The sequence below is a fragment of the Grammomys surdaster genome, unplaced genomic scaffold (genome assembly GCF_004785775.1).
Source record: "Grammomys surdaster isolate TR1022 unplaced genomic scaffold, NIH_TR_1.0 169, whole genome shotgun sequence".
In the NCBI taxonomy this organism is placed as follows: Eukaryota; Metazoa; Chordata; class Mammalia; order Rodentia; family Muridae; genus Grammomys; species Grammomys surdaster.
Genome location: NW_021604617.1, coordinates 16,384,149 through 16,407,819, shown reverse-complemented (window position 1 = coordinate 16,407,819; position 23,671 = coordinate 16,384,149). Strand labels below are relative to the sequence as shown.

General features: G+C 39.4%; 1 protein-coding gene across 1 annotated transcript in view; it reads left to right on the top strand.

The window, feature by feature from the left end:
* Pkhd1 (PKHD1 ciliary IPT domain containing fibrocystin/polyductin) overlaps positions 1-23,671 on the top strand; it is a 433,222-nt gene that overhangs the window by 229,846 nt on the left and 179,705 nt on the right. Inside the window, exons 51-52 of the mRNA XM_028766634.1 lie at positions 11,898-11,963; positions 18,062-18,190. Coding sequence (XP_028622467.1) covers positions 11,898-11,963; positions 18,062-18,190 — 195 coding nt within the window. The remainder of the gene's footprint in view (positions 1-11,897; positions 11,964-18,061; positions 18,191-23,671) is intronic.

The window sequence follows — 23,671 nt, the reverse complement described above, 5'->3', positions numbered from 1 at the left end:
ATGATAGATAGATAGATGATAGATAGATAGATGATAGATAGATAGATGATAGATAGATGATAGGTAGATAGATAGATAGATAGATAGATAGATGATAGATAGATAGATGTAGAAAAGAGGACTGTAAAAGAGGAAGACATGTTCTACATGGAGGGGAGGTAGGAGCAAGAGAGTGTGATGGATTATGTATGTCATGAAAGTAGAAGAGGAGGTAATTGTATGGGGGAGGGGACAGTGAGAGAGATGGAAAGTCACACTTTCCATAAATCCCACTTTTTTGTATGCTGAACCCAAGTGACCACCAACTATCTGGGACTATGAAGATGACAGTCTGGCCGGTTGTGGCCACAGACACAGGGGACAGTACAGAATAGCTGCCGAAGCCAATGAATGATAGCCTTTATGTGACATTTGAGAAGAGAAACTCTGGAGAGCTGCTGAGGTTAGAGAATCAAAATGGTGTGAGATCCATGGACTCGAGGACTGAAGGGTAGGCTGTGTCTGTCCTGAGTTAAGATTAGTAGCAGGAGGAAGGAACCTGACACCCTCTGTCATTGCAGTCTGCAGGCTGAAAGATTTATCTTCTCATGTGTATGCTTCATGGCATCCCAGTGTTAGGGTCAGGACTGTCCATTTTTGACCTCCTGGAGTTTATCTGGTTTTATGTTTTTCTATTCCAATGTCCTTATTTGTCATGAGAACCATGGCGTCCACTTGTATCAGCATCAGCAGTTCATTGTTATGATCTAATCAAATGATAGCTATCATCTAGTTGGCTATTTCAATATAAGACATTTCATTAGATAGATCCCTACTTTTATTTAATTGTTTAGCTTTTGTGACCTTTTAGGGTTTAGTGACTGTGCCACTTTGTGTGATGGTGAGCACGAAAGAGGATATGATAAAAATCGGTTTTTGCAATGATGGCTTTGGTATAAATTGTTCTTAATAGATTCTGACAAATTCAGGGAGTCTGATCAACATAGCAAGTCTTAGCCACCACCACCAGCCAGATCTGGCCCCTAAGGATACAGAATAGTAAGCAATTGCTCTGGGTCACTTGTCTCTCCCACTTGTGCATAATCATATGAAAACTAAGTCTGACCTACACAAAAGCCTTGCCACTACTGAGTCTTAGTGGCAGCAAAGGGAGAATTGGTGCTTTCCTCCTATAAAAAAGAAAACTTCTTGACAGACGCATTAAAATATACATCCCTTAGACTGAATTTAGCCATGGATATTTTATTTCTAATATGCACTAATCAAATGATAGCCATCATTAGATGACTATTTTGATAAAAGACCTTTTACTAGGTAGGTAGATTTTTACTAATAAATAAGTTTTTGTATCAGAATATCCCCTTAGCCTTTCCTTTGCTTATGATTTGGAAAAGAAAATGAGAGGCCACTGAGGGTTGTGTGAAAATCTAATGAACTTAGAGACCAATCCTTGAAGAGGATGCCCAGTAGAAATTTGGGCAGTATCACCTTTTTTATAGTCTTCAATTAATGTGGCAAATTAGTGACTGCATCCACTTATGTTCCCATTCCTGATCGGGAATCGAGATGCACACTGCTCTGTGCATTAGCTCCCCATGCAGCTACACTGGCTATGTGCATTTGACATTGTTTTATTGGTTGTTTTATTTATTTACAGTTCAAATGTTATCCTCCTTCATGGTTTCTCCTCTGCAAATCCCCTATCCCCTCTCCCTTCCCCTGCTTCTATGAGGGTGCTCCCCCACCCACCCACCTATTCCTGTCTCCTGTCCTAGCGTTCCCCTATGCAGGGGCATCAAGCCTTCACAGGACCAATGGCATTTGACCATAAATACCAATATCCTTTGTGTAAAGTTTACAACTTCTGCAGGAATGTAATGGATATTATTACCATGCACCCTAGAGATCTCTGCTCATTTCCCAATATCCTAATTGTTGGCATCAGAAGCGAGCCTCAGAATCCAGTGATGACATAACCCATAGGTGACAGGGGACTGTGTACCTGTTGCTATGGCAACTGACATATATTCACCTGCCCATCCTCACTCAAAACTATATTTACTGTAGCTGATACCCCAACATAAACCACAGGAAGTATAGTGCTGCATTTGTATTGTACATTTGATAAATTAGTTAGGTCCTTACATTCACTTATTTGTTTAGTTTTTCTCTTACTGGTAGGATTAGTATTAGGATAATTTACATAAAAGATGCAGATCAAGATTTCGTAGGCATATTCTAGCATGCAAAATATTAGAAGAGTTTCATTTGTAGAAGTTTGGCTCTATTGCATGGAAACTGCTCAATTTCCTAAAGCATACCCAATTTCAGGTCAGGTTTTTCTGTGTTGTTCTTTTGCACCTAACTTCTGTTTCCTTTTCAGGCAATGTCTCTGACAACTGGAAGGATTTCATTTACTAACTACTTCTCTTTTATGACTATTATTTTCATACAATATACATTGACCATATTCTTTTTCCTCCTCCAACTCCTCCCAGATTCCCAAATCTCCTTACCTACTCAACTTCACTGTCTTTCTCAAGCTCTTCCCTGACAAAATAACAAAAAGAAAACCAAACAAAATCTAATAAAAAATAATATAAACCAAAACAAAAAAGTACACAAAGTCATGGTTTCTCAATTATTCCTGGGCAAGTAGCCTGTCCAGGAGTGTGGCTGATATACCGAGTGATAGCCATTGGAGAAAATTGATTTTCCTTTAGCCAGTAAGTATCAGTTGCAAATAGGTTCTTCATTAAAGGTGAGACTTTGTGTCAAGGTCTTTTTCTCTGTGCTGGAATTTTGTCTGCATTGAACATTAACGGCTTCTAAATGGAGTCTCTTCTGCACTGTTTGTTTGCAATTTGCAGTTTGTTTGTTACCACATTCCCCAGTAGAAGTTTTTTTTTTTTTAATTTTCCTTGCAATTAATGCATCTCTCTTGTTTGAATTCATCACAGAGACTTAATGTATCTGTCTGACCTCAGGCCCAAGCAAGAATGAGAAAAAAACAGGTCCCAGGCAGTCTAGCTCCTGGGTTTGGATCCCTCCACTAGAGTGTGCTACCCGCTAAATAATCTTTGGTCACCAACCCGAAAGGATGGAGAAGGGGCTTCTAGGCAGGCTGCGGAAGAAGAAAACTTCTCACTGGTCCCCAGCAACAGTGAACAATATGCCATACATACATTGTGACCCTTCTGTTTCTCTTTTCCAGTGAGGCCAGTTTTGTCTTTGTTCAGCAAACACCTTTATGGAGTGCTAGGTTTCTGAAAGCTCATGACGAGTACTGGTTTAGGGTTTTAATCAGTGTCTGGATGGCTCTTTTACCTAGACATGGTGTAACTACACCATGCCTCAATACCTTGCCTGCTATAAAGAGGTTAAAAATATTTACTTCTGTCTTGGAAATGTGGTACAAAGCATTTAAATACATCCCAGCTTGCATAGCATAATCTGATACTCTGGGAAAAAACCTTTCTCAATGGGCTATTTCTCTTTTCATTCCATTAATGTTCTGAACCTTAGTACTCACTGTAACTTTTATTTTTCACGCTTGTGTGTGTGTGTGTGTTCAGGGGCACATGTCTGTAGATGCACATGTGTGCATGTATGTGGAGACCAGAAGCCAACATCAGGTGCCATCCCTTAGGTGCCATCCGCCTTGTTTTCTGAGGCTAGGGCCCTCAGTGGCCAGGTACTTCACAATTAAAGTAGATTGGCTGTCCAGAGAGCCTCAGGGATCCACTTCACCTGACTCTGTCTCTCCAGAACTGAGATTACGAGAACATGTTCCTGTTCTTGCCATTTTTCACATGGGTTCTGGAGACCAAATTTAGGTCCCCGTGCTTGCAAGGCAAACACTTTACCAATTGAGGCAACTCCCCAGCCCCTTATCATCTCCTTTGATTTTTAAACTGGATTTTATGTTAGTTGAAATTCATCATCACATGTTATACATTGCATGATGCTATGATCGGGAACTTAATCGTTACATATAAACTTATCTTTTGAGGAGAGCTGTTCGGGTTGCCTTTCCATAGCTCCTGCAAATATCGCACAGGGAACTGCTTAGAAAAGAGGGCACAGGGGAGTCATATTGCTGACATGTGGGTGAGGACCCAGCCGAAACGGTATTTGATGCGGTGAGCTATGAAGAATGGAGCCCCCAGCTGTAACGTCCAGACCATGCTTGGGAACACACAACTATAAAAACAAGCACTCTTTCCTATTTGCAAGCCAGGAGTCAAATTCAGTGAGCAAGACTTTGACTTGACAGCTTGTGTCTCTGCCTTACTTTCTTAACATGTTTGTTGCTGCCATCTTCCCCCCACCCCCAGGAATGTTTCCGTTCATGGTGAACTATTTTTATTTTTTAGTTACATTAACGCTATGAAATAATTAGTCAGCTAATTAATCTGGTTTACAAGCTTTGTAGGATTCTTCAGCTGTCAGTCAGGCCCAGGCCTGAGGCCTCCATCTAGTATCATCTCTCTTGCCCATGTGATTTTCGTTGCCATGGCTACTGGCTACATCTGCTGACACCCCACTCTCTATTTATTGCTTAATTAAGAATTTCACGCTCAGCCCTTATCTGCCTCCAAGAACAAGTGCACACTGTTAAGAAATTCCAAATTTAGGCCCAGACACAAGGAGAGCCTTTCTTATGGACTTGGCTGTGTGGAGCCTCTCTAACGATCCTCTCAGCATCCCAGCCGCCACCCTTCAATCAAAAATCATTAAATGGGGCAGAGATAATGAGCATGTAGCATATCAAAAGAAGGATGTTTGCTTGGTCCAAAGGAGGGAAAGCTGCTAGGCCCCATGCTCAGCTCCACTTCAAAGGGAGATGAGACCCCTCATCACTGGGGCCCGATAAAGCCTCATTTGTTCTGGGCTTGACTTATGTAGAAGGTCTTGCATGTCAGACCATCTCACAGACTGGGTTTCCCCCACTTCTTGCCTCCACCTCTACTGGTCCCCTCCCTGGCCTTCCACACACGCTCGTGTGTCAGCACTTAGGCAGCTGGGTCCCCCAAAGCATCAGGCCAAGCGTATAATCACTGACTCCAAACTCACAATGGCCACTTGTAGGGGGGTGGCCAGGAGGAGGTCTTCATCACAATAGGAACACAATTATTGCAGCTGCTAGGGAGGGCTATGCTTCTTCCTGTAGAAATATAATAGGACTTGCCTAAACCAGGAGGTGAAGGCTGGCGGGAGGTGGTGAGGGGGTAAGGGAAGTGGAGAAAACAATCTTGACTTGATTATTCATATTCTGACTCTTGGAAGCCCGATGTGGAGCCAGTGGGGTTCCAGCAGCTGCTCCTACACAGACTCTTCTAATAATTGTACATTCTGTCAAGGGTCAACTTACTTTTGACCCTGTCCTTTCATATTGGTAAAAGGCTCTTTAGGGCAAACTGTTGGGTTGTGGCAGGGTGCATTAAATACTCAGAGCCCCCATCCCTTGCTTTACCTCCCCCCAACCAGCAGCCTGTGATAAATTCATATCAGATGCTTTACCATTCACAGTTGCCCCCCTGAATTCACATAGCCCTTGCTCCCCTAGCAGAGCAGACACTGCTCCCATACTGGGCTCCGGGACATTGTGTGAGGCAGCAGCTGAAGGTACACCTGCAAGACTCAGAGGCTCCTACCACCACCTTCTGATTGGAGAGAAAACAAAACCAAAACATCTTGGCAGAGCAACCAGTGTATGTGTCCAAATGGTCCCTTCAGCAAGATAAAGGCAGTCTATGTGTGGAGGATCTGGGGCTTGCGGTCTGTGAAAGCAAGCGTGACATGGATAGGACAGATGGATTTTGTTGTGTGTGTCAGGTTTCTTTGGGAGACTCAAGTCACACTGCACAGATGCCCCAGAAATCTGGCTACTGGCATGAAAGACTACAGAAATAATGATGGTTTCTTGAGTTTGAAGCTAGGTTCATGACCATGATTGTTCTCTAGCGCTCCTATTTTCAAAGCAGTAGGGACATTGTCTGCTGTCTGGATTCTTCTATGCTTCTGTGGGTCTGAAGATGCCATGTACCTCCTGGAGAAGGAATCCTGTGAGATATAAAGAGACAAGATTGAACTGCTCTCTAGAGCTCTTGGGAACATCTCTAAGAGGAGCAGAATCATAATCTTTTACAATGCTATCACCATGCAGAAGACCTCTAAGGCAATCTATAGCATTCTAGTTAATAAATTCATTTACATTCTTATAGAAAACTCATTCTACAAAGATCCCAAAGGACTTTACCACTAATGTAGCCGATTGACTTGAAAATGTACTAACTTTCATGGTTTAAGAAAAAGAATTCTAGTAGTGAAACAGGAGCCTGGGTCAGGAAAAGAGATTCTTTGCTTCTTGGTTAAAAGCCTCTGTTCCAAAAGAAAAAAAAATCGGGGGGGGGGGGGGGGGGGAGAAAAGAGAGAATGAAGGCAGGAAGAGAGGGAGAAATAGGAAGAGAAAGAAGTGGTGAGAAAGAAAGGGAGAGAGACAAATTTAGATGAATTATCACAGACATTTTAGAAGGGACTGGGTTAGAAAGATAATTCTTCCTAATGCTAAGTGGTGGGTCGTAAGTGACATAGGTCATAGGTGGGGCGATCCCTATTCCAGTACAGCTGCTCTGACTTGGGTTCAGTGCAATCTTCCAGTCCCGTGTTACTTATTTAAAATCTAAGGTTGGATACTTATACCTTAGTAAATTAATTCTTCTCTATCTGTAAGGATACTCTGTACAGTTTAGCCAACACCAGGGTTCTTAAATTTTAGATATGTGGCCACTTCCCCTTGGACTCTTATCATATTTCCTTCTTTTGCTGATGGCTCAGCTGCCCAAGCCCCCTGAGACCTAGGCTCACAGGTGTGAGCTGTCACACTACGCTTTTCCAGTACACTTTCTCATGCCTTCTATATTATTTGCTTAATATTTAATATCAACTCTTAAGTTGTTGTATTTTAAAAACATAACTTTCTCATATGAAGTACTGTTACTAAAACCAGGAAAATCAATGGGATACTTTTTTCTTTGTACAATATCTTGAAAGTCAATAGCCATTGAAAGAAGACATGTTAATAAAATTGTTATTACATGTGCATCTGGGAATGATACTATGCCTTGCAAAGTTTTGTCAGGTTTCTTTAGTGACTGTTCTGAACTCATATTTTTTTTTCTTTTCTTTTCCACCAGAGTTATTCTCCTTAGTTGACAAGAAAACCTGTTCTTAAATACAGACTGCTGTTGGTAGAGTCCAAGAGAAGTTATATAATTTTGTAAATAGTATTTTTTTTTAAATTTACCTCATGACTAAACAGAATAGTCATTCCCAGGTCCCTCTGGATTTTTTTTTTTGTCTGCAAGAGGTCCCAAGATATTTCAAATGTCTCTATACAAGTGTGGTACACATTTTTCTAAGTCAGACTCATAATTGTTATTGTTCTCTATGTTAATTAAGAAGGCTTAATGAGCTAACTCTCAGGACTATGATTAATGCAGACATATCTGTCAGTCTTGATTAAGTTATTAAAAAAAATAATAGCAGCTGCCCATGAGTGAATGTTACTAGGGTTAGGAGAAGGCTCTAACCTAGGATTTTCCTCTATTTCCTTAAAGACCCTTAAAGGTGCATGTGTTATGAGAGCAAATGTGACTTTCATAGCTTCTTAGTGATGCTGAAATCAGGCAAAAGAAACATACCCTTTGATAAGTAAGCACTTTCAGTAGCAAAACCAGAAGGCATCAACTTCTTGGGCATGAGGTCAAGTTCAGGGCTCAGGAAAGGAATGTGAAGCAGATCCTAAGAAAAGAGATGGATACAGCAGGCATGGCAGTTAAACCAGAACACGGAGAGAGAATCAAATACAACAACTCTCTTCAGGTGTGCCCTTGAAGGGCACTGCCACATGTACTCTTTTAGAATATATAGATGTATACTTTCCCTTCCAAAACATCAAAAGTGCCTTAAGCTTGCTTAAGGGCAGAGTGAAGGGTAGTTTTTTTTCTTTCCTAAGACCCCAGAAAGGACAACAGTCACCAGGCACAGCACATTAACTTACTGGTACTTGTGTATAATTGTATAACTGTCTTCTCTTACAGGAGGCATTTTCTTATAAAACAAACGCCTCCTTCCCTTAGATGTTGTTTATAGTAGGCTTATATCATATAGCATTTACCAGGATAATGTGGTATCCAGTGATTCTAAGGCTTTCTTTGAGGACCAGTTCCTACAATCTGGGAAGGATCAACAATAGGACTTCACTTATAAACAAGGATGATTAGCCACCCACATATTACACATGCAAGTTGGAAGGTGCAAACATGGAGAAAGCATATGCACAATATCACAGCTTGGACAAAGCCTTTAATGCTTACCAAGTCAATACCTGTACCATTGAATGGTTTTCATCCCTTCTTCTCTTTATTCAAATTGGAAATGACACTTCATATTCACAGCCTATTGGAGTTAAAACACTTAGTAAAATTAAGCAGACCTCTTTAAGTTGTGTAATACTATTGTTCCTCTTGACGAGTGCAGCTGTGGAAAATGCAACTCAACTGAAAGCAATGTCTGGAGCCTCTTAAGGTGGGGCCAGGAACAATGGTGATGCTATGATAGTGGTACCACCAGCAGCTAATATTTGCTTCCTATGTACCATGTACTCTGTTAGCTCACATTTCTTTACCCAATGACCCCAAATGACCCTATAAAACAGATGAGTTCCCTGCTCCACCTCCCATTTCCTGGTGATGTAAATGAAGGTCAGAAATGGTGACTAACTTGTTTGTTGTCCCTATGAAGGAATAGGATGAGTCAGGATTCAGATCTCTGCTGTTGGGAGTCGAGCACCCACTCATTCAGCATCATCCAGGTTTGCCTCTTCTCACTTAGAAATGTTTGAGAAGGTTTTATCATCTGACCTACATGCACACTCAGAGCCAGCTCCTGATAGTGGTGCATGACAGAAGTGTGGGAAACTAGACTCGTGTGATTTTTTTTTTTTTTACCTACTGCTTAAAGCTTTTCTCTGTCTTCTCTGATCCTCTGAATCTTACCCTCCTAGCTGAGGGACGTTCTCACACTTAATAAAGTGGGCAAGAGGCTTTCAGGGTACCTTCAGCTCTACAGAGTTTGTTCAGGTATGAAATTACACTGGAAGTGAATGTGTAGTTGTGGAGGTGGATTTGTAGAGGGGGGTCACACTGGAGGTGGATGTGTAGGGCTGTGCAGCACCAGCAGCTGTTCAGTTCAGGCACCATCCCTTAAATATAGTGGAATGAGAGGCTGACAGGATAGAACATTGAGGCAGAAAGCCTTGGTCTTCCGAGAATGGTCCCTCGATGAGAGCTGAAGGAAAACAGGGGACAAGCCGAATGGCTTGGGGGTTGATGTGCCAAGGGTAGGTACATTCTTCTGCCCCAGTTCATTCCATGGTAGTCATTCTGTAGTAACCACAGTGCATGGATGTGTGTGGTTGGTGTTTTCATTCAAGGTCTTTGGGATGCATGGGTTGCTTTTCCTCTAATTGGCTTGGTCTATCTAATGTGAGGAATTATAATTATTTTATTCCTCCAATTCTTAAAGATCGACTGGGTGACCCTATTTAATGCCCAGCTCTCACAGAAAGGCGTTGCATCTTTGCCCTTATTTGCATGCTTCCAAATGATAGTTTGTCCATATTTTTCCTTTTATTCCAGTGAAAACTCACACGGTTATCATTAATACCATTACTACTGTAGCTTACTTTTCTTTCGCATCTATGAGGGTAAGCAGAAAACCTTTCTATGGTCTAGTCTGTGTAACCATTTTGCAAGTCAGCCCATGAGAAAAAACAACTACACTTCTTGAAGTATCAAAGTTCAGGAGTACATGAGAAAAATCTCCCTTTTAAAAGAAAGTATCTCCAGTGAGTATGAGTGGCAATGTGCCTGTCCTGCATTCAGGAGACTTTGGTTGGTCCCCCAACACTGTAAAACAAAACAAAACAAAACAAAATGTAGAGAGAAAATTTCAGTAACTTTTACTATCCTAAATTACCAACTGATATGCAATTATTACTTATTGAATTGAAAGCAAACAAGATTAGTATCATGATATGGAGCTATCAGTGACTTTTCATATCAGGGAGACATAGAAAATGTGAACAGAAGTGAATGATGTGTTAGACTTTATATAAAAAGAAAAGGTGAGGTGCTGACTTTTTTAAAATTATCTTTTTATTTTACTTGTACTTATGTGTATATGTGTGTGCTTGTGTGTAGGTTTATGCATTCAAGTGCAATGCTTACAGAGACCAAAAGAGGACATTAGATCCTTTGGAGCTAGGGTTACAGGGAACTGCTAAACATGGTGCCAGGATTGGAACTGGGGTCCTCTGAAAGAGAAGTTAGTGCTTTTAACCCATGATGTACCTCTCTAGCCCCATTAACTACAGAGAGAAAGAGAGAGAGAGAGAGAGAGAGAGAGAGAGAGAGAGAGAGAGAATGGGAAGGAGGGAGGGAGATAGAAAGAATGATAGATAGATAGATAGATAGATAGATAGATAGATAGATAGATAGATAGAGGCAGAATTTCCCAGAAGCTCATGGGTTAGTTAGCATGACCTACGCAGCTTGGTTCAAGAGTCTTTGTATCAAGCAATGCACTGAGAACCACTACTTGTATCAAGCAATGCACAAAGTGAGAACTAGTACTTGAGGCTATTTTCTGTCTTCTACACTGCATCGATATACTTATGAATGCATCACCCCCCCATATACATGCATACATGCACATATGTATACACACACAGAAGGAACATATCATGAGTATGTTGGCCAATGTACCTGGTCTTAGATGTGATGATATAAAGGGAAATCCAATGCATTTTATAATATAATATCACGAGAAAAGGAAGAAAACATGAGTCAAAGAACCAGAGAGATCTCATCTTAGGTCTCTTTGGCAAATTTCTTTTTAATGTTCTGAAGCGTATGCTTTGTAATGAAAAAGAATGACATTTGTTCTGTCCCATCTGTGATGGAAGAAAGAGTTTAGGCTCCTAGTGAAACAAAAACAGAGAGCATGAATTTGACCAAGACACCCGAGGCTGCAGCCTGCATCTATGTTAGGTCCTCCAGTGATGGGAGGGGCTGGTTTGCATGACATTGTATAAGGCAGAAAGGTAATTAACCAATAAGAGACAAGGTGTTACCAGAAAGATAGAGTTCGTGCACCTGATTACTAATTAATCAGGCATGAGAGCACCTTGTAGATGCATTCACTATTTAATTATAGCAACCTCTCTTGGCAAAGGAGCATATGTTCCCAGCTTAATCTACTGGTTTATACTGACATCAAATTGTCATTATCAGAAAGAATCAGGCCTTTTGATTATTTCCACTAATTTATTGAACACTTAAAATTAATGAACCCCAGGCCTTTTAAATGTGCTTAGTTGGTTTAGAAGAAGGGAGGAGAAAGGGGGAGTAGGGTGGGAGAGGAAAAAAAAACCTTCATTAAAAGGACAATTTGTTTGGAAAAAAAGGTAAAGCAAGTACATTTCATGGGTGATCTAAATTCTGTTGGTGAGAAAGACATGTGTGAGACAACCGAGCCCTTAAAATTATGGACATAGGAAATGAGGAATTGCCTGCTGGACACCAGTGGCCTCCACAGAGCACAGTGTTTTCCTCCCACACTGCTCATGTGAACCTGTCTGCCATTATGCGTAATCAAATCAAACTAAATAAAATGGTAGAAATCAAGTGTTCGTTTAATTAGCAAGAATACCTTTTTTTTTTCCATTTCTGTTCTTTGGGGGAATGTATCTGAAGAATAAAACACAATGCCATCATTTTCACCCGTATGTGGTGTCTTATATCACATTCATTTTTTTTTTTAATATTAAGTTTCAGGTGAAGGTCAAATTCAGGTATTTCTCCAAGTGAAGCATGGTGTGCCTCCCACTGTCTCAGGTGAGTATAAACACTAAAGAGAATGGCCAGTAGAGCAGAATGTGCCCCATCAGTTCCACATAGCCCTCCTCTTCTTTGTTTATAACCAGGCAAGCATCAGCTCTCCTGCTTTTGCACCTGACAGTTCTCTGCTGTGTTGTCCTCCAATTAAATATATGTCTGCATGTCAAGGGAAGATATAAGGATGCATTTGTTTTTCAAAACAATAGAAAGTAAGAATTGTAACATGTAAATAAGCACATCTCATAAATTATGAGCCATATGTGCACACAGGACTCCAGATCTGCAGATGGGCCATTAGGCCCCCTCCAAATGGAGAGAGAAATCCAGGGTATCTCTAAACTTTAATTGTTCCTGGTAATTTCAGGAAATCAGGATAAACAAACCCTCCCCAAAAGTCAGATGGTTCTGTGAGATCCTGCTAACTCAAAAGGAGCCGAATTCTCCAAGACTAAACATCTCATAACCACCTTTTAATGTATGTCTTAGTTTGTTTTTGTTTACTGTGAGTCAGTTTAACTGTACATTTGCAGGAAGGAGAAAGCCTTTCAAAGGCCGGGTTTTTCTTTGATTTTCAGGGGAATATTTGTGTTATGTCAGACAAGAGTCACACTCATCAAAACCATTCAAATTCTTTCATTTCAATTAAAAAGTAGATGAGGTAAAGTTACTGCACTAAACTAAGAGAAGGACTTTGGGTTTCTGCTTCATGCTTTTTGTACTAGGACGAGTGCAGCTAAGACCGATTTCACAGTGGTTTCCATGCAATGAATGCATTTAATTCTTTACACTTTTCACCTTTATTCCATTAGGTGCTTCAAAATTCCTGGTTGTTTGATTGCCCCCTTCTAAGGTGTGTGTGTGTGTGTGTGTGTGTGTGTGTGTGTGTGTGTGTGTAACAACGGTGAGCAAGAAAGAATAGTTCATACGTTTATGATGCCTTATTGTCTCTGGAGAATGTCAAATAAGTGAAAAAATAATTTAAGTTTTCCTCTTAAATAACTATTACCAAGAAAAAATAGTGTCCAAAGTCATTTCTCTCTGAACACCATGTCCCCAAATTCCACAAAAGTGCACAAGTCCTTATTTGATAGGTACATAGCAGTTGGAAAGACTGTCTTGTGCCAGGGTCCTCTAGGGTATCTGGGACTACATAGGATGCCAAGAGATTAAACAGTTCACATAGTTATATCAGTAGGCAATGGTTGAGCCTAGGTAAGACCTCACATATCTCAATTCAGTCCTGTATTCCTTCTGTTTTATCATGTTGACCCTAATATGCTTACACTATTTAAGTGGATATAGATTAATTTACACATGAAATTTAGGACAGAAAAGCATTTCAAGGCATAAGAGAGCACAGAATCAGTATTTCAGTAAAATATTTTAGATAAGAGGATTGCTGGGAATGCCTTGACTTCCGTGGTATAGACTATAAAGTCTCAAAGTAAATCTAAAATATGAAAGTGCATTTTATTTAATAAACCATTCTATAGAAAACAGTAAAATTATTGTACTATCAACATTTGTTTTCCATAAACAAAGGTATATGATTAATGAAGTTCTATATGTGTTGACTCATTACAAAGTTCAATATAAGTATATAATGCAGTTGAAACTTTTATTAATATTCTGTGAAGAGTATCTCCATTGACACACTAATAGAGACTCTGCTGAGTGTACAGAATTGTGGTGATTATTGTGAGGATATTATGGACAAGAAATTTCTAGGCTTGTGCCAAGAAACCAGTTTAAATCAACAACCAACCAACTTCTCCTTTATAGCCGTGCATGATGAATCTCCTTTCAGCTGTTATCGGTCATGGAAACTTCTCAAAAGACCAGCTTCTTCAATGCAGAGCTACAGAACCCATGGCTCCAGCCGAATATGTAGCAGAGGATGGCCTTGTTGGACATCAGTGGGAGGAAAGGCCCTTGTTCCTAGGAAGGCTTGATGCTCCAGTGTAGGGGAATGCCAGGGTGGGGAGGCAGAAGTGAGTGGGTGGGTAGGAGAGCACCCTCATAGGAGTGGGGAGAAGGAGGATGGGATAGAGGATTTCCAGAGAGAAAACTGGGAAAGGATTTATTTGAAATTTACAATTATTTGAAAATTACATTTGAAATGTAAATAAATAAAATATCCAATAAAAAGAACCTCCATTATATACAAGAAGAAGAAGAAGAAGAAGAAGAAGAAGAAGAAGAAGAAGAAGAAGAAAATAAATAAATAAATAAATAAATAAATAAATAAATAAATTCGGAGGAAGTTAAGTAGATGCAACATATGTCGGAAATGTATTATGTGAGACCACATCAAATTTGAGCTGTTGCTGTCAAACACATTTTTATAGGGAAGTAAGATGAGGGTTCTTTTCAAAAGATGATCCTCATCAAATGTGATCTAAAGGTTTGGGAGAAGACCAAAGACTCAGTCTCCAGTGCTAAATGCAATGAGCTTTGGGATGCAGCCCCCGCACCTCTACCTTTCCTTACCTCCAATGTATCCCCCAATCCCTTGTAATATGGATTCTACTTCAACCACTAAACTGGGACCACTCTCTTTTTGTATTTAAACTTTTTCATGGAATATCTTTCCCCCACAACTCCTCCCACATCCTCCCCACCCATCCAACTTCATTTTCCCTTTCTCCTTTGTATCCTCTCTTCTCTCTCTGTCTCTCTGTCTCTGTCTCTGTCTCTGTCTCTGTCTCTGTCTCTCTCTCTCTCTTCCTTTCAGAAGGCTAAAATATCCCAAAACAGAATCAACCCAAAAGTATACAATGAGAGGGCAAGGAGGGAGAGAGGGAGACGAAGAAGGAAGGAGGGGGAGGGAGGGAAGGGAGGTAGGGAGGGAGAAAGGGAGGGGAAGGGAGGGAAAGAGGGAGAGGGAGAGATGAAGTTTGTATTGTGTCTATTAATTACTTCTGGTCATGGGATTTGCATTGGTGTGTGGTTGATACACCCAGTGGCACTCCATTGGAGAAAATGAATTTTCCTTTTTTTTTTCCATTGGGTACCGATCATAAATAGCCTCCTGCTTAAGGGTGGAGCTTTGTGTCTATTTCCTTTTTCACTGCTGAGATTTTATTTGCTCTGAACTTATATAGTCCTTGTGTATGCTCTCACAGTCTCTGTGGTTTCTTATGTAGATCAGTCTTATTGTACTTGGAAGACGCTCTATCCTTGGAGTTGTCTACCCACTCTGGCTCTTACAGTCTTTCTTTCTCCTCTTCCACATAGATCCCTGATCCTTGAAGGAAGGGGTTACATAAAGACCCCGTCCCTTTTAGGGTGAGTGCTTCAAAGTCTCTTACTCTTTGCACATTGTGCAACTGTGAGTTTCTGTGTCTGCCATCTACCTTAAGAAGAAGCTTCTCTGATCATACATTCCCTGATAGCCGAACTCAATAGTTGGCTTCTAATACCCTCTCTTACAGATTTTTACTATTAACAAGTTCTCATCTTGAACTCATTCTATTGCACAAGAGTCCAAGAAAAGAGAAGCAGTATGTTGAAGCATACTTTTTAAAGTACGACTGCTTTAAAGAAAAAAAACAACTCAGAATTTTGGTGCGATATTAGCCACATAGAGATTTAGTAAGTAACAAGAAGCTGAAACATGTTCTTAAGGCAGGATGGAATAGGATGATGGAATTTGTGTATGATATTCTTCATTAAAGTAGTCACTGGAAGGTCTGGGTTGCTAGATTAAAATAACTATCTAAGCTTTCTATAAACTAGAGGATAGTAGCAGCAATGAGGGGTGATTATTTCTACCATCTGTCATAGAAATGTGAAACAACAGTTTTTCTGTTCTCTTTTGTTTGTTTTGAGACTTTGTGACGTTTTAAAGAGCCTCATGACTGGACAAGCCTAAAGAGCCTTGTCCATTGGCTATATTCCTGTATATAGAGCATCAAAAAATCATGTCTGGCTTCTATGTACTAGTTAGTGGTTATAATAACAAATGCCCTTTGGCCTATTCTTTTGGACTATTTAGGCCATAAAGAGAAGGAAGTATAACAAAGAGAAAGCATTATTCTGAAGGTATTACAGTGTTAATATTTGTAAACTATTTTAAAGCCTCTTTTGGAGATAGACATGTTCTAAGAAGCACCTTATTCCAGTGCCATGGTGTTGTATTTATGTATTTATGTGCTTACCATTTCTGCATGGTTACATTCTGTTTCCTTTGGGGTTTTTAATGGAACTCAAATTAGACTATCACTTCTATAGATTAGGGCACTAATAGAAAAACCAGGGGGTTATTCCCATGCTTGTGGCATTTTGTCTATTCTTGGTGATTCTTTGCTGATATTATATTCATCTTCAAAGACTCAACTATGACCTTATGGCGGATGATTACCATCCATCCACTGCTTGGTGTGCATATCCATCTGGATATCTTAACTTTTTCCCAAATGCCATCTTCTCAATTTATTAGAAGTTGATAGAACTCATCAACTGCTAGCCCAATGGTCTTGAAATCTTTGGCCTCTCTGTCTCCATAGTATTTTACTCTCTGACTAATTAAAAAAGCCTTTCCTGATTCATCATTTGCCTCCTGGCTCTGTTTCAACAAATTTCATTTGATTCCCCCACTTGACATTTCATTTCTCAACTTTGCATATGCTCATGCACATTTCAACATCAGGAGTGAGGGCCTTCACTTTCCTCCACATTTGCCTTCAGAATCTTTACATCTTTGCAATGCTGGTCAGTCACTCCTTCTTTTAGGAAGCATCTCCTGGCCAAAATCTGCTTCCTTCTTTGGCTGGGAATTCTTTAAGACAGCTATTATCAGTCTAGACGCACATTTTTATTTCTCCAGTATTTACTGTCCATCTTGTCAGCCTGGAAGGTTTTCTTTTTGTTTGTTTAGTTTTATTTGTTTGCTTTTGTTATTCATTTGGGATTCCAACCTCTATCAGGAACTTCTTTTAAAAAAAATTGATGATCATTATTTATGGTTGTGAAACTAACCACTAATGAAAGAGGTTCTCTTTACCCTGTCAAGAGATAGCCTTTTTGAAACAATCTTCCTGGCCCCTAGCTGTACTGTTGTATCATAGAGAAAAGCAACAAGAACAACAAGAACAACAACAAACCAAAAAACCACCACCACCACCACCAAAAAAACCCAAAAACCAAAAACCAAAAAACAACCAACTAACCAACCAACCAACCAACCAACCAAACAAACAAACAAAAAAAAAAAACAAAGCAGAAAAGGATATAGCTCAGCATGGCAAGGTCCACAGTGTGGTTCTAGAAGTCTCTTTAAGAAGTGGTTAGTGGTTATCAATTCCATGGTTGTGGTACCAGTAGAATGCTATTGAGCAGGAACAGAGTTGTTAAGGAAACATGATCTGTGCATATATTACCAACACAAGAACTGTCCAGCTCATGATCCTGCCATTCATGTACACCAGGAGCTGTGAGAACAACATACTCTGACTCAGCCATTCCAAGAGAGAGTCCACTTTAAGACCATCATCAGGACTATTGTTAGATTCACATAGAGATTGCTCAAATCACATTGTTTGCTGTGAGAAAGACTCTACATGTTAAATGTTATGGAATAAGAGAATAATGGATTTCTAGTATGATAGACTATTGTGTAATCACTAAAATTGAGTTTATAGAGTTTTAGTGTCATTAGAAAATATATAAGAAAAATAACTAAGCTAACTAAATAGAACCGAATCTGATATAATTTCAATTATATAATAATACTGAGATATTATGGGAGGAAATACAAATAAAACGTTGATTGTTGTAATCATTATGTGGTGAGGTTCTGGGCAATTATTGTTTTTTCTTTATTAAAATATTCAAAATAATACATAATAAGCATATATAATATTATAATGAAGCAGAATGCAAATGTTTAATAAGCTTGGAATATATTTTCTCAGAAGTATAAGGGTTAGGTAGTAACTTTCTTTCTTGCTGTAAAATGTTTTCTAGAAACTTCTAATATTCAAACCAGCTAGTCTGAGAGGTGAAGATACCACAGTCTTAAAATAACAATAGAATCTTGAACTTGTCACAATGTCTTCATTGTTTTAACTCTATGCCTTTCCTGCGTATTCCAGCTTCTACATCTGTACCTGAATCAGCTTTAAAATGGTCCCTTCCTGAAACATGGCAAGATGTTGAAAAAGGCTGGGGAGGATTCAACCACAGCATCCCAGGACCGGGTGATGATGTCTTGATTTTACCCAGTGAGTGAAGCCAGCAGGGAAGGGGAAACAGATGGACTGAACTGACCCAGTCTGATGGTATAAGATTGTGTGATGTAATGCAAGACAGGGAAGCAGAGAGAAATAAGTAGCTACTTATGTTTATGACCCATGAGTGGAGGGTCATCTTGGAGAGGAAACATTCTGAGTTTTTTGAAGAACCTCTTCATTTTCTATCATGGCTGGATCAGTTTGCATTCCCACTAATAGTAAGTGAGCTGTCTCTCCCTCTAATATCCTTGCCAGCATTTATTGTCATTTGTTTTCTTGTTGGTAGCCATTCTGCTGGGATGAGATGGAATCTTCAGTGTAGCTGTGATTTTTAGTTCCTTTATGGCTGACGATATTGAGTACTTTTTGCATATGCATTGGATTTATACTTTCTTCTTTGAGAACTGTCAATCAAATTTATTTTATTTGTTGATTAGATTATTTGTTCTTCTGGCATTGAGTTAAATTATTTACTTTGGTTCTAGGGATTGGATTGAGGACTTTCCATATACTAGGCAAGTCCTCAACCATGAAGCTACATCTCCAACTCTTGGGCTCCCTGTATATTCTAGATACTAATCCCTAGTCATGTGATTGCTTGGCACATATTTTTTCCTGTTCTGTTGATTGTCTTCACTTTTGAAATTGTTTCCTTTGTATACCACCTACACCTACTATTATTAGTTTTAAAGACTTGAGTCAATGAAAGAGAACAGAAGCAGAAAAAAGATAATTCTAAAAACACAGTAAAGCATACCCATATTTAAAAACATTCATTTGCCTTAAAGGAGAGTTCAGCAAAGTCTGAGGTAATCTCCTTAGACTTAGATTAAAAATACTCTTCATAGAACAATTTTGTTGAGCACCACCAAACCAAATTCCATTTGTGGTCAATATGACTATCTCATGGTTACAGTAAACAGAAGATCTCTGCAATGGAGAAAGAACATTTGTCTGTGCCTGTGAATCAATAATAATGCCAGACATTTATTTAGCACTAACAATATACCAAGAACTGTTCTTTATGCACTTGATTAAGCCTCTCAAGGACCTTGTAAAAGAGGAATGCTATTGTCTTTCATTTTTGCAGACAGAGAGACAGAGGTTCGTGGCAGCTTAGTAATGTGGTCAGAATCCATTAACTTGCAGTTGATATGAGTAGGGATTTGAATCCATGCAATTTGATTCTAAGTCATTATTTTAAGCAGTAGAGTACATTGCCTTTCCAAAAGGACTAAGGGTAAAGTAAAACGGAGTGGATACGTTGTTCACTCTATTTAAGATAGCAGAGCCAACTCAGCCCAAAACAAAACAAAACAAAAACAAAAAAAACCAAAGCAAAACAACAATAACAAACAGCAGAACCCCCACACAGACGGGTCACTTTGCAGCCCTTGGTGATTTCTTTGTAACTGCATAGAAAGATGAATGACAGGAGGTTTTGAAATGTCTCATGCAAATTTGAAATGTTATCATCCAGTTTCCCCATTATCCACCTCTCTCTTCAATGGAGAATGTAACTTTTTGAATAAATGGGCTTGTGAGTCATTTCTATACTGCAAAGACAAAAAAAAAATCTGTTCTCCCTCAGTCACGTTTGATGACTCATTTATTTGATGAATCTAGCCAGCGGATTTGCCCCAGGCTCTGGTTTTTCCCATGAAACTAGAGATTTCCCTGTCTCCATTGCAGGAAGCTAGGGAAGCTTTTGAAAGTCGCCAAGCTTTTAGAATCTTTTGGGGCTTTGATGCTGAACAAGCAGGCGTCTCAACCATCTTGCTTAACATTGCAAGCTGTGTTGAGGGTGTACTCTGGTGCTTGGGAGTCCAGTGTTCTTTCTTACCCTTCAGCCCTGTAACCACCATTAGTTCAGGATGGTGGGCCTGGATCGTCCAGGAAGCTGCTCCGAAATGAGAGATCAATGCTGTGGGGAAGGGAGGGCTGGGAACACAGCTGCAGGTAGAGGATACATGTAAGGCATCTTTTAATCCACGCAGCAGCGTTACTATGAGAATGGATGGAGGGGGATTGTGATACATACTCCGTGTTTGTTAAATTTAGCATTCAAGTAAAAAAGAGGCGGGAAAAGGAGCTATGATCAGGTGATGAAGCCCTTGTTCTTTACCCGGCTGTTTTCCATTCTTGTGTAAACCTCTTTTGATGGCAGTGAATGGTCTGATAGTGACCAGCATTTAAATTCATTTGGGGCATTCAGTGTTGGACATGAGATAGAAGCTTCTTTGTTGCTTTTTTTTTTGACAAATATTTCTTGATATCATGGGTCTTCATGTCGAATCTACCTCCGGCGTCTCCCTGTAGATTTGCCCCTTCACACTTTCGTGACTGGTTTTGTTCGCTTAGTTCCCAACCTTCTTTGATTCAAGTGCGCTCACTGAGTCTGGCACAAGTCTGATAAAACTAAATGGTCCTTGAATGAGGAACTTGGATGAGCTTAATGTTGCCATTGGAAATTTGACAGCAAAAGCAAATCTTTGAGGTTGAAAGGTTTGACTCAGTACAACTTCGAGGCTGCAAGGAAGTGAGAACCAATTTCTTATCCTTTGAACAGATTCCTAAGAAATGTGAATTATTATTTTTTTCTAATGAGAGTGCTTGGTGCGTGTCATTTACTATGCTGCGATATGGGCACTTTTTCACGTGTTCTCACAACTGCTTTGTAAGTAGATCCTGTTATTATCCGTCACTTCACAAATGAGGAATCTGGGACATGGATATGGGAAATAACCTACTCAGATTCTACCAAGTTAGTGAGGAAAGAAGGTAGGGAAGGAAGACAGCATTGGATACTCTTTCTTTCTTTCTTTCTTTCTTTCTTTCTTTCTTTCTTTCTTTCTTTCTTTCTTTTCCTTTCTTTTTTATTTCTCTCTCTCTCTCTCTCTCTCTCTCTCTCTCTCTCTCCTTCCCCCTCTCCCTCCCTCCTCCCTCCCTCTCTCATACACACATGTGTATATTCATAATTATACATATAAATATGCATGCAGCATACACACACATACATAGACACACCCCTACACACACACACACACACACACACACACACACACACACACACGCATATATAATCACTCACTGGGACTCAAACCCAGAGGCTTGTACATTCGAAGCAACTGCTTTACCAGGCCCCTACCTAGCTTTCTTTATTGGATTTCCCTCACTTTTTAAAATTACCCCACCTACCCGCTTTGATTCATGAAATTCAGCCTATTTCATAAAAGCATTATACTTCATTATTTACAATTCATGTTGTCCCTTTAACTAGAAATGAAAACAAATACAAAGCAATTGGGTGCTTTTAACCGTATGCCTCTTCACTCTTAGAAAAGCCAGAGAAGCTGCTTAGATAGGAACCTAACACAATATACCATTGGTAAGATCATTTGCCTTGTGTGTGAGGTTTTGGCGCATCATGTATTTTAGGTCCTAGCTGCCAAAAGTGAATAAGCTAGGCTCATGCTCTCAGACTGCCAGTTGTTTAGCTGTGTTAATAAAACATATAATGAATAATAATAATCCCAAACTACAGCAAGCATAATGTGTACAGAAGCAAACCGTCTTCAGTGAATAGTGGAGAAGATTTTGGAGGAAAAGGTACGTGAAATGGTCTGTGAATGATGGGGCATGAATTCAAAGCATGATTATGAGACACTAGGAAAAGGGAAAAATTCCTCAGTGGATATAGAGTGATCCAATCAAATCAGACAAACCTGGGTTCACTGTTGCATTCATGTTTGTATGTATGTAAGTATGTATGTATGTATGTATGTATATATGTATATATGCATGTATGTATGTGTACATGTATGTAACTATGTAAATGACCCTCATTTATAGAACACAAGGGCTAAGATGAATATATCATAATACTAAGAAATGAAATAGCGTCAGTCTACATGGCCACTGCTTTGAGTGCTTGTAGGAATGGACTTGGAGGTGAAAGCTGTGATTTGTGGTATATTTGGGGTGCTCTTTCCCTTTCTTCTTGCCATCTGGCTGCCACTCTTGGCCCCTGATATTAGCAACATTTTGTATTTGCTTTCCAATGGCTTATTATTTAATTTTCACAACATCCTTGGGAGCTAAATAGGTAATAACTATTATTACAGTAAAAACCCATTTTTACATAATACGATTTTAATGGAACTGCTGATTTTACAAAATGAAAGTGACTGGTAAGGAAGATTTAAGTGATACTTTTGAACCTCTAATATAATTTTATGGTGTTTTGTGTATTTTAATTCATTAATAAAGGAAATGTGTAGAACATTCCCATCATTATTCAAATAGAATAGCATAATTTTTCAATAAAATTCTTAGAGTAAATTGCCTATTTCCATTTTCTGGGAAATCAATTTTATGGAATGACCTCAGACCCATCCCTTTCCATAAAAACAGGGCTTTACTACCCCAGTGCAAGGCATCACTGTGTTCCAGTCTAAGGAATCATTATCTTCCAGTCTAGGCAACACTGTCTACCAGTCTAAGCTATCACGATCTAGCAGTGCAAGGCATCACTGTCTAGCAGTTTAAGGCTTCACATATCTAGCAGTTCAAGACATCACTATCTTCCAATCTAAGGCATCCCTATCTTTCAGACTAAGGTATCACTATATTCTAGTCTAAGGCTATCTATTTTAAGCATGATGCTGTTTTTCTTCAAGGTGGTCTGTCTTCAGAGACGTTGGATTTTGAGAAAGCTATAAATGCCTCTCTGTGGCATTAAAAGCAGTCAGTGGGGGGAATTGTGAAGAATTTGACCTTGTGGTTTAATGTATTTTTGTTTTATGCAAGCAAACATACATGCATTGCCTTGTCCGTACTGGAAAAGCAGGTTCAATGAATTCTAGACATCCTAAGAAGTGAGAACAAGTTCTATCTTACCTAAGCTAGTAATTTTAAGCCTTCCTAAAGAATAGTTGGGTACGTGGCAAAACAATCTATCTAATGTTTTCCTTCATGTCTTGGCCTGAACTTACTTGTGAGGATTTATGTAAGATGCTTCCAGAATGTCTTCCAGAAGAGCTCTTAGTCTTGATAAAGTCAGACAGACAGACAGACAGACACACCCCACACAGAGAGTACAGTGAAGATTTACTAGGAGGAAAATATATTATAATCTCAATAGATAGGATTCTGCTTTGAAGGACATGGACACAGTGTCCTGTCGTCTCTGGAATCTTTCTTGGTGTGTATGTGATGGTAGAATTTCCAATTTCATTTCCTCTCTTGCTTTGAACAAGTCTTATTTGAAGACATGAATAGGGGTACTGTTTTTTTTCTTTTATAATAGTCCTTTTGTTTGTTCTGATTTTCAAAACTTGAGTACTTTGGCCAGTATAGAGCCTCATCAAAGCCATGTGGTATTCAAACATAGCAGCATTTAGGGCATTTTCTGGTTACATTAAAAAGCATTGTAGGATGTTGGTGACATGAGACAAAATGAGTATAATCAGA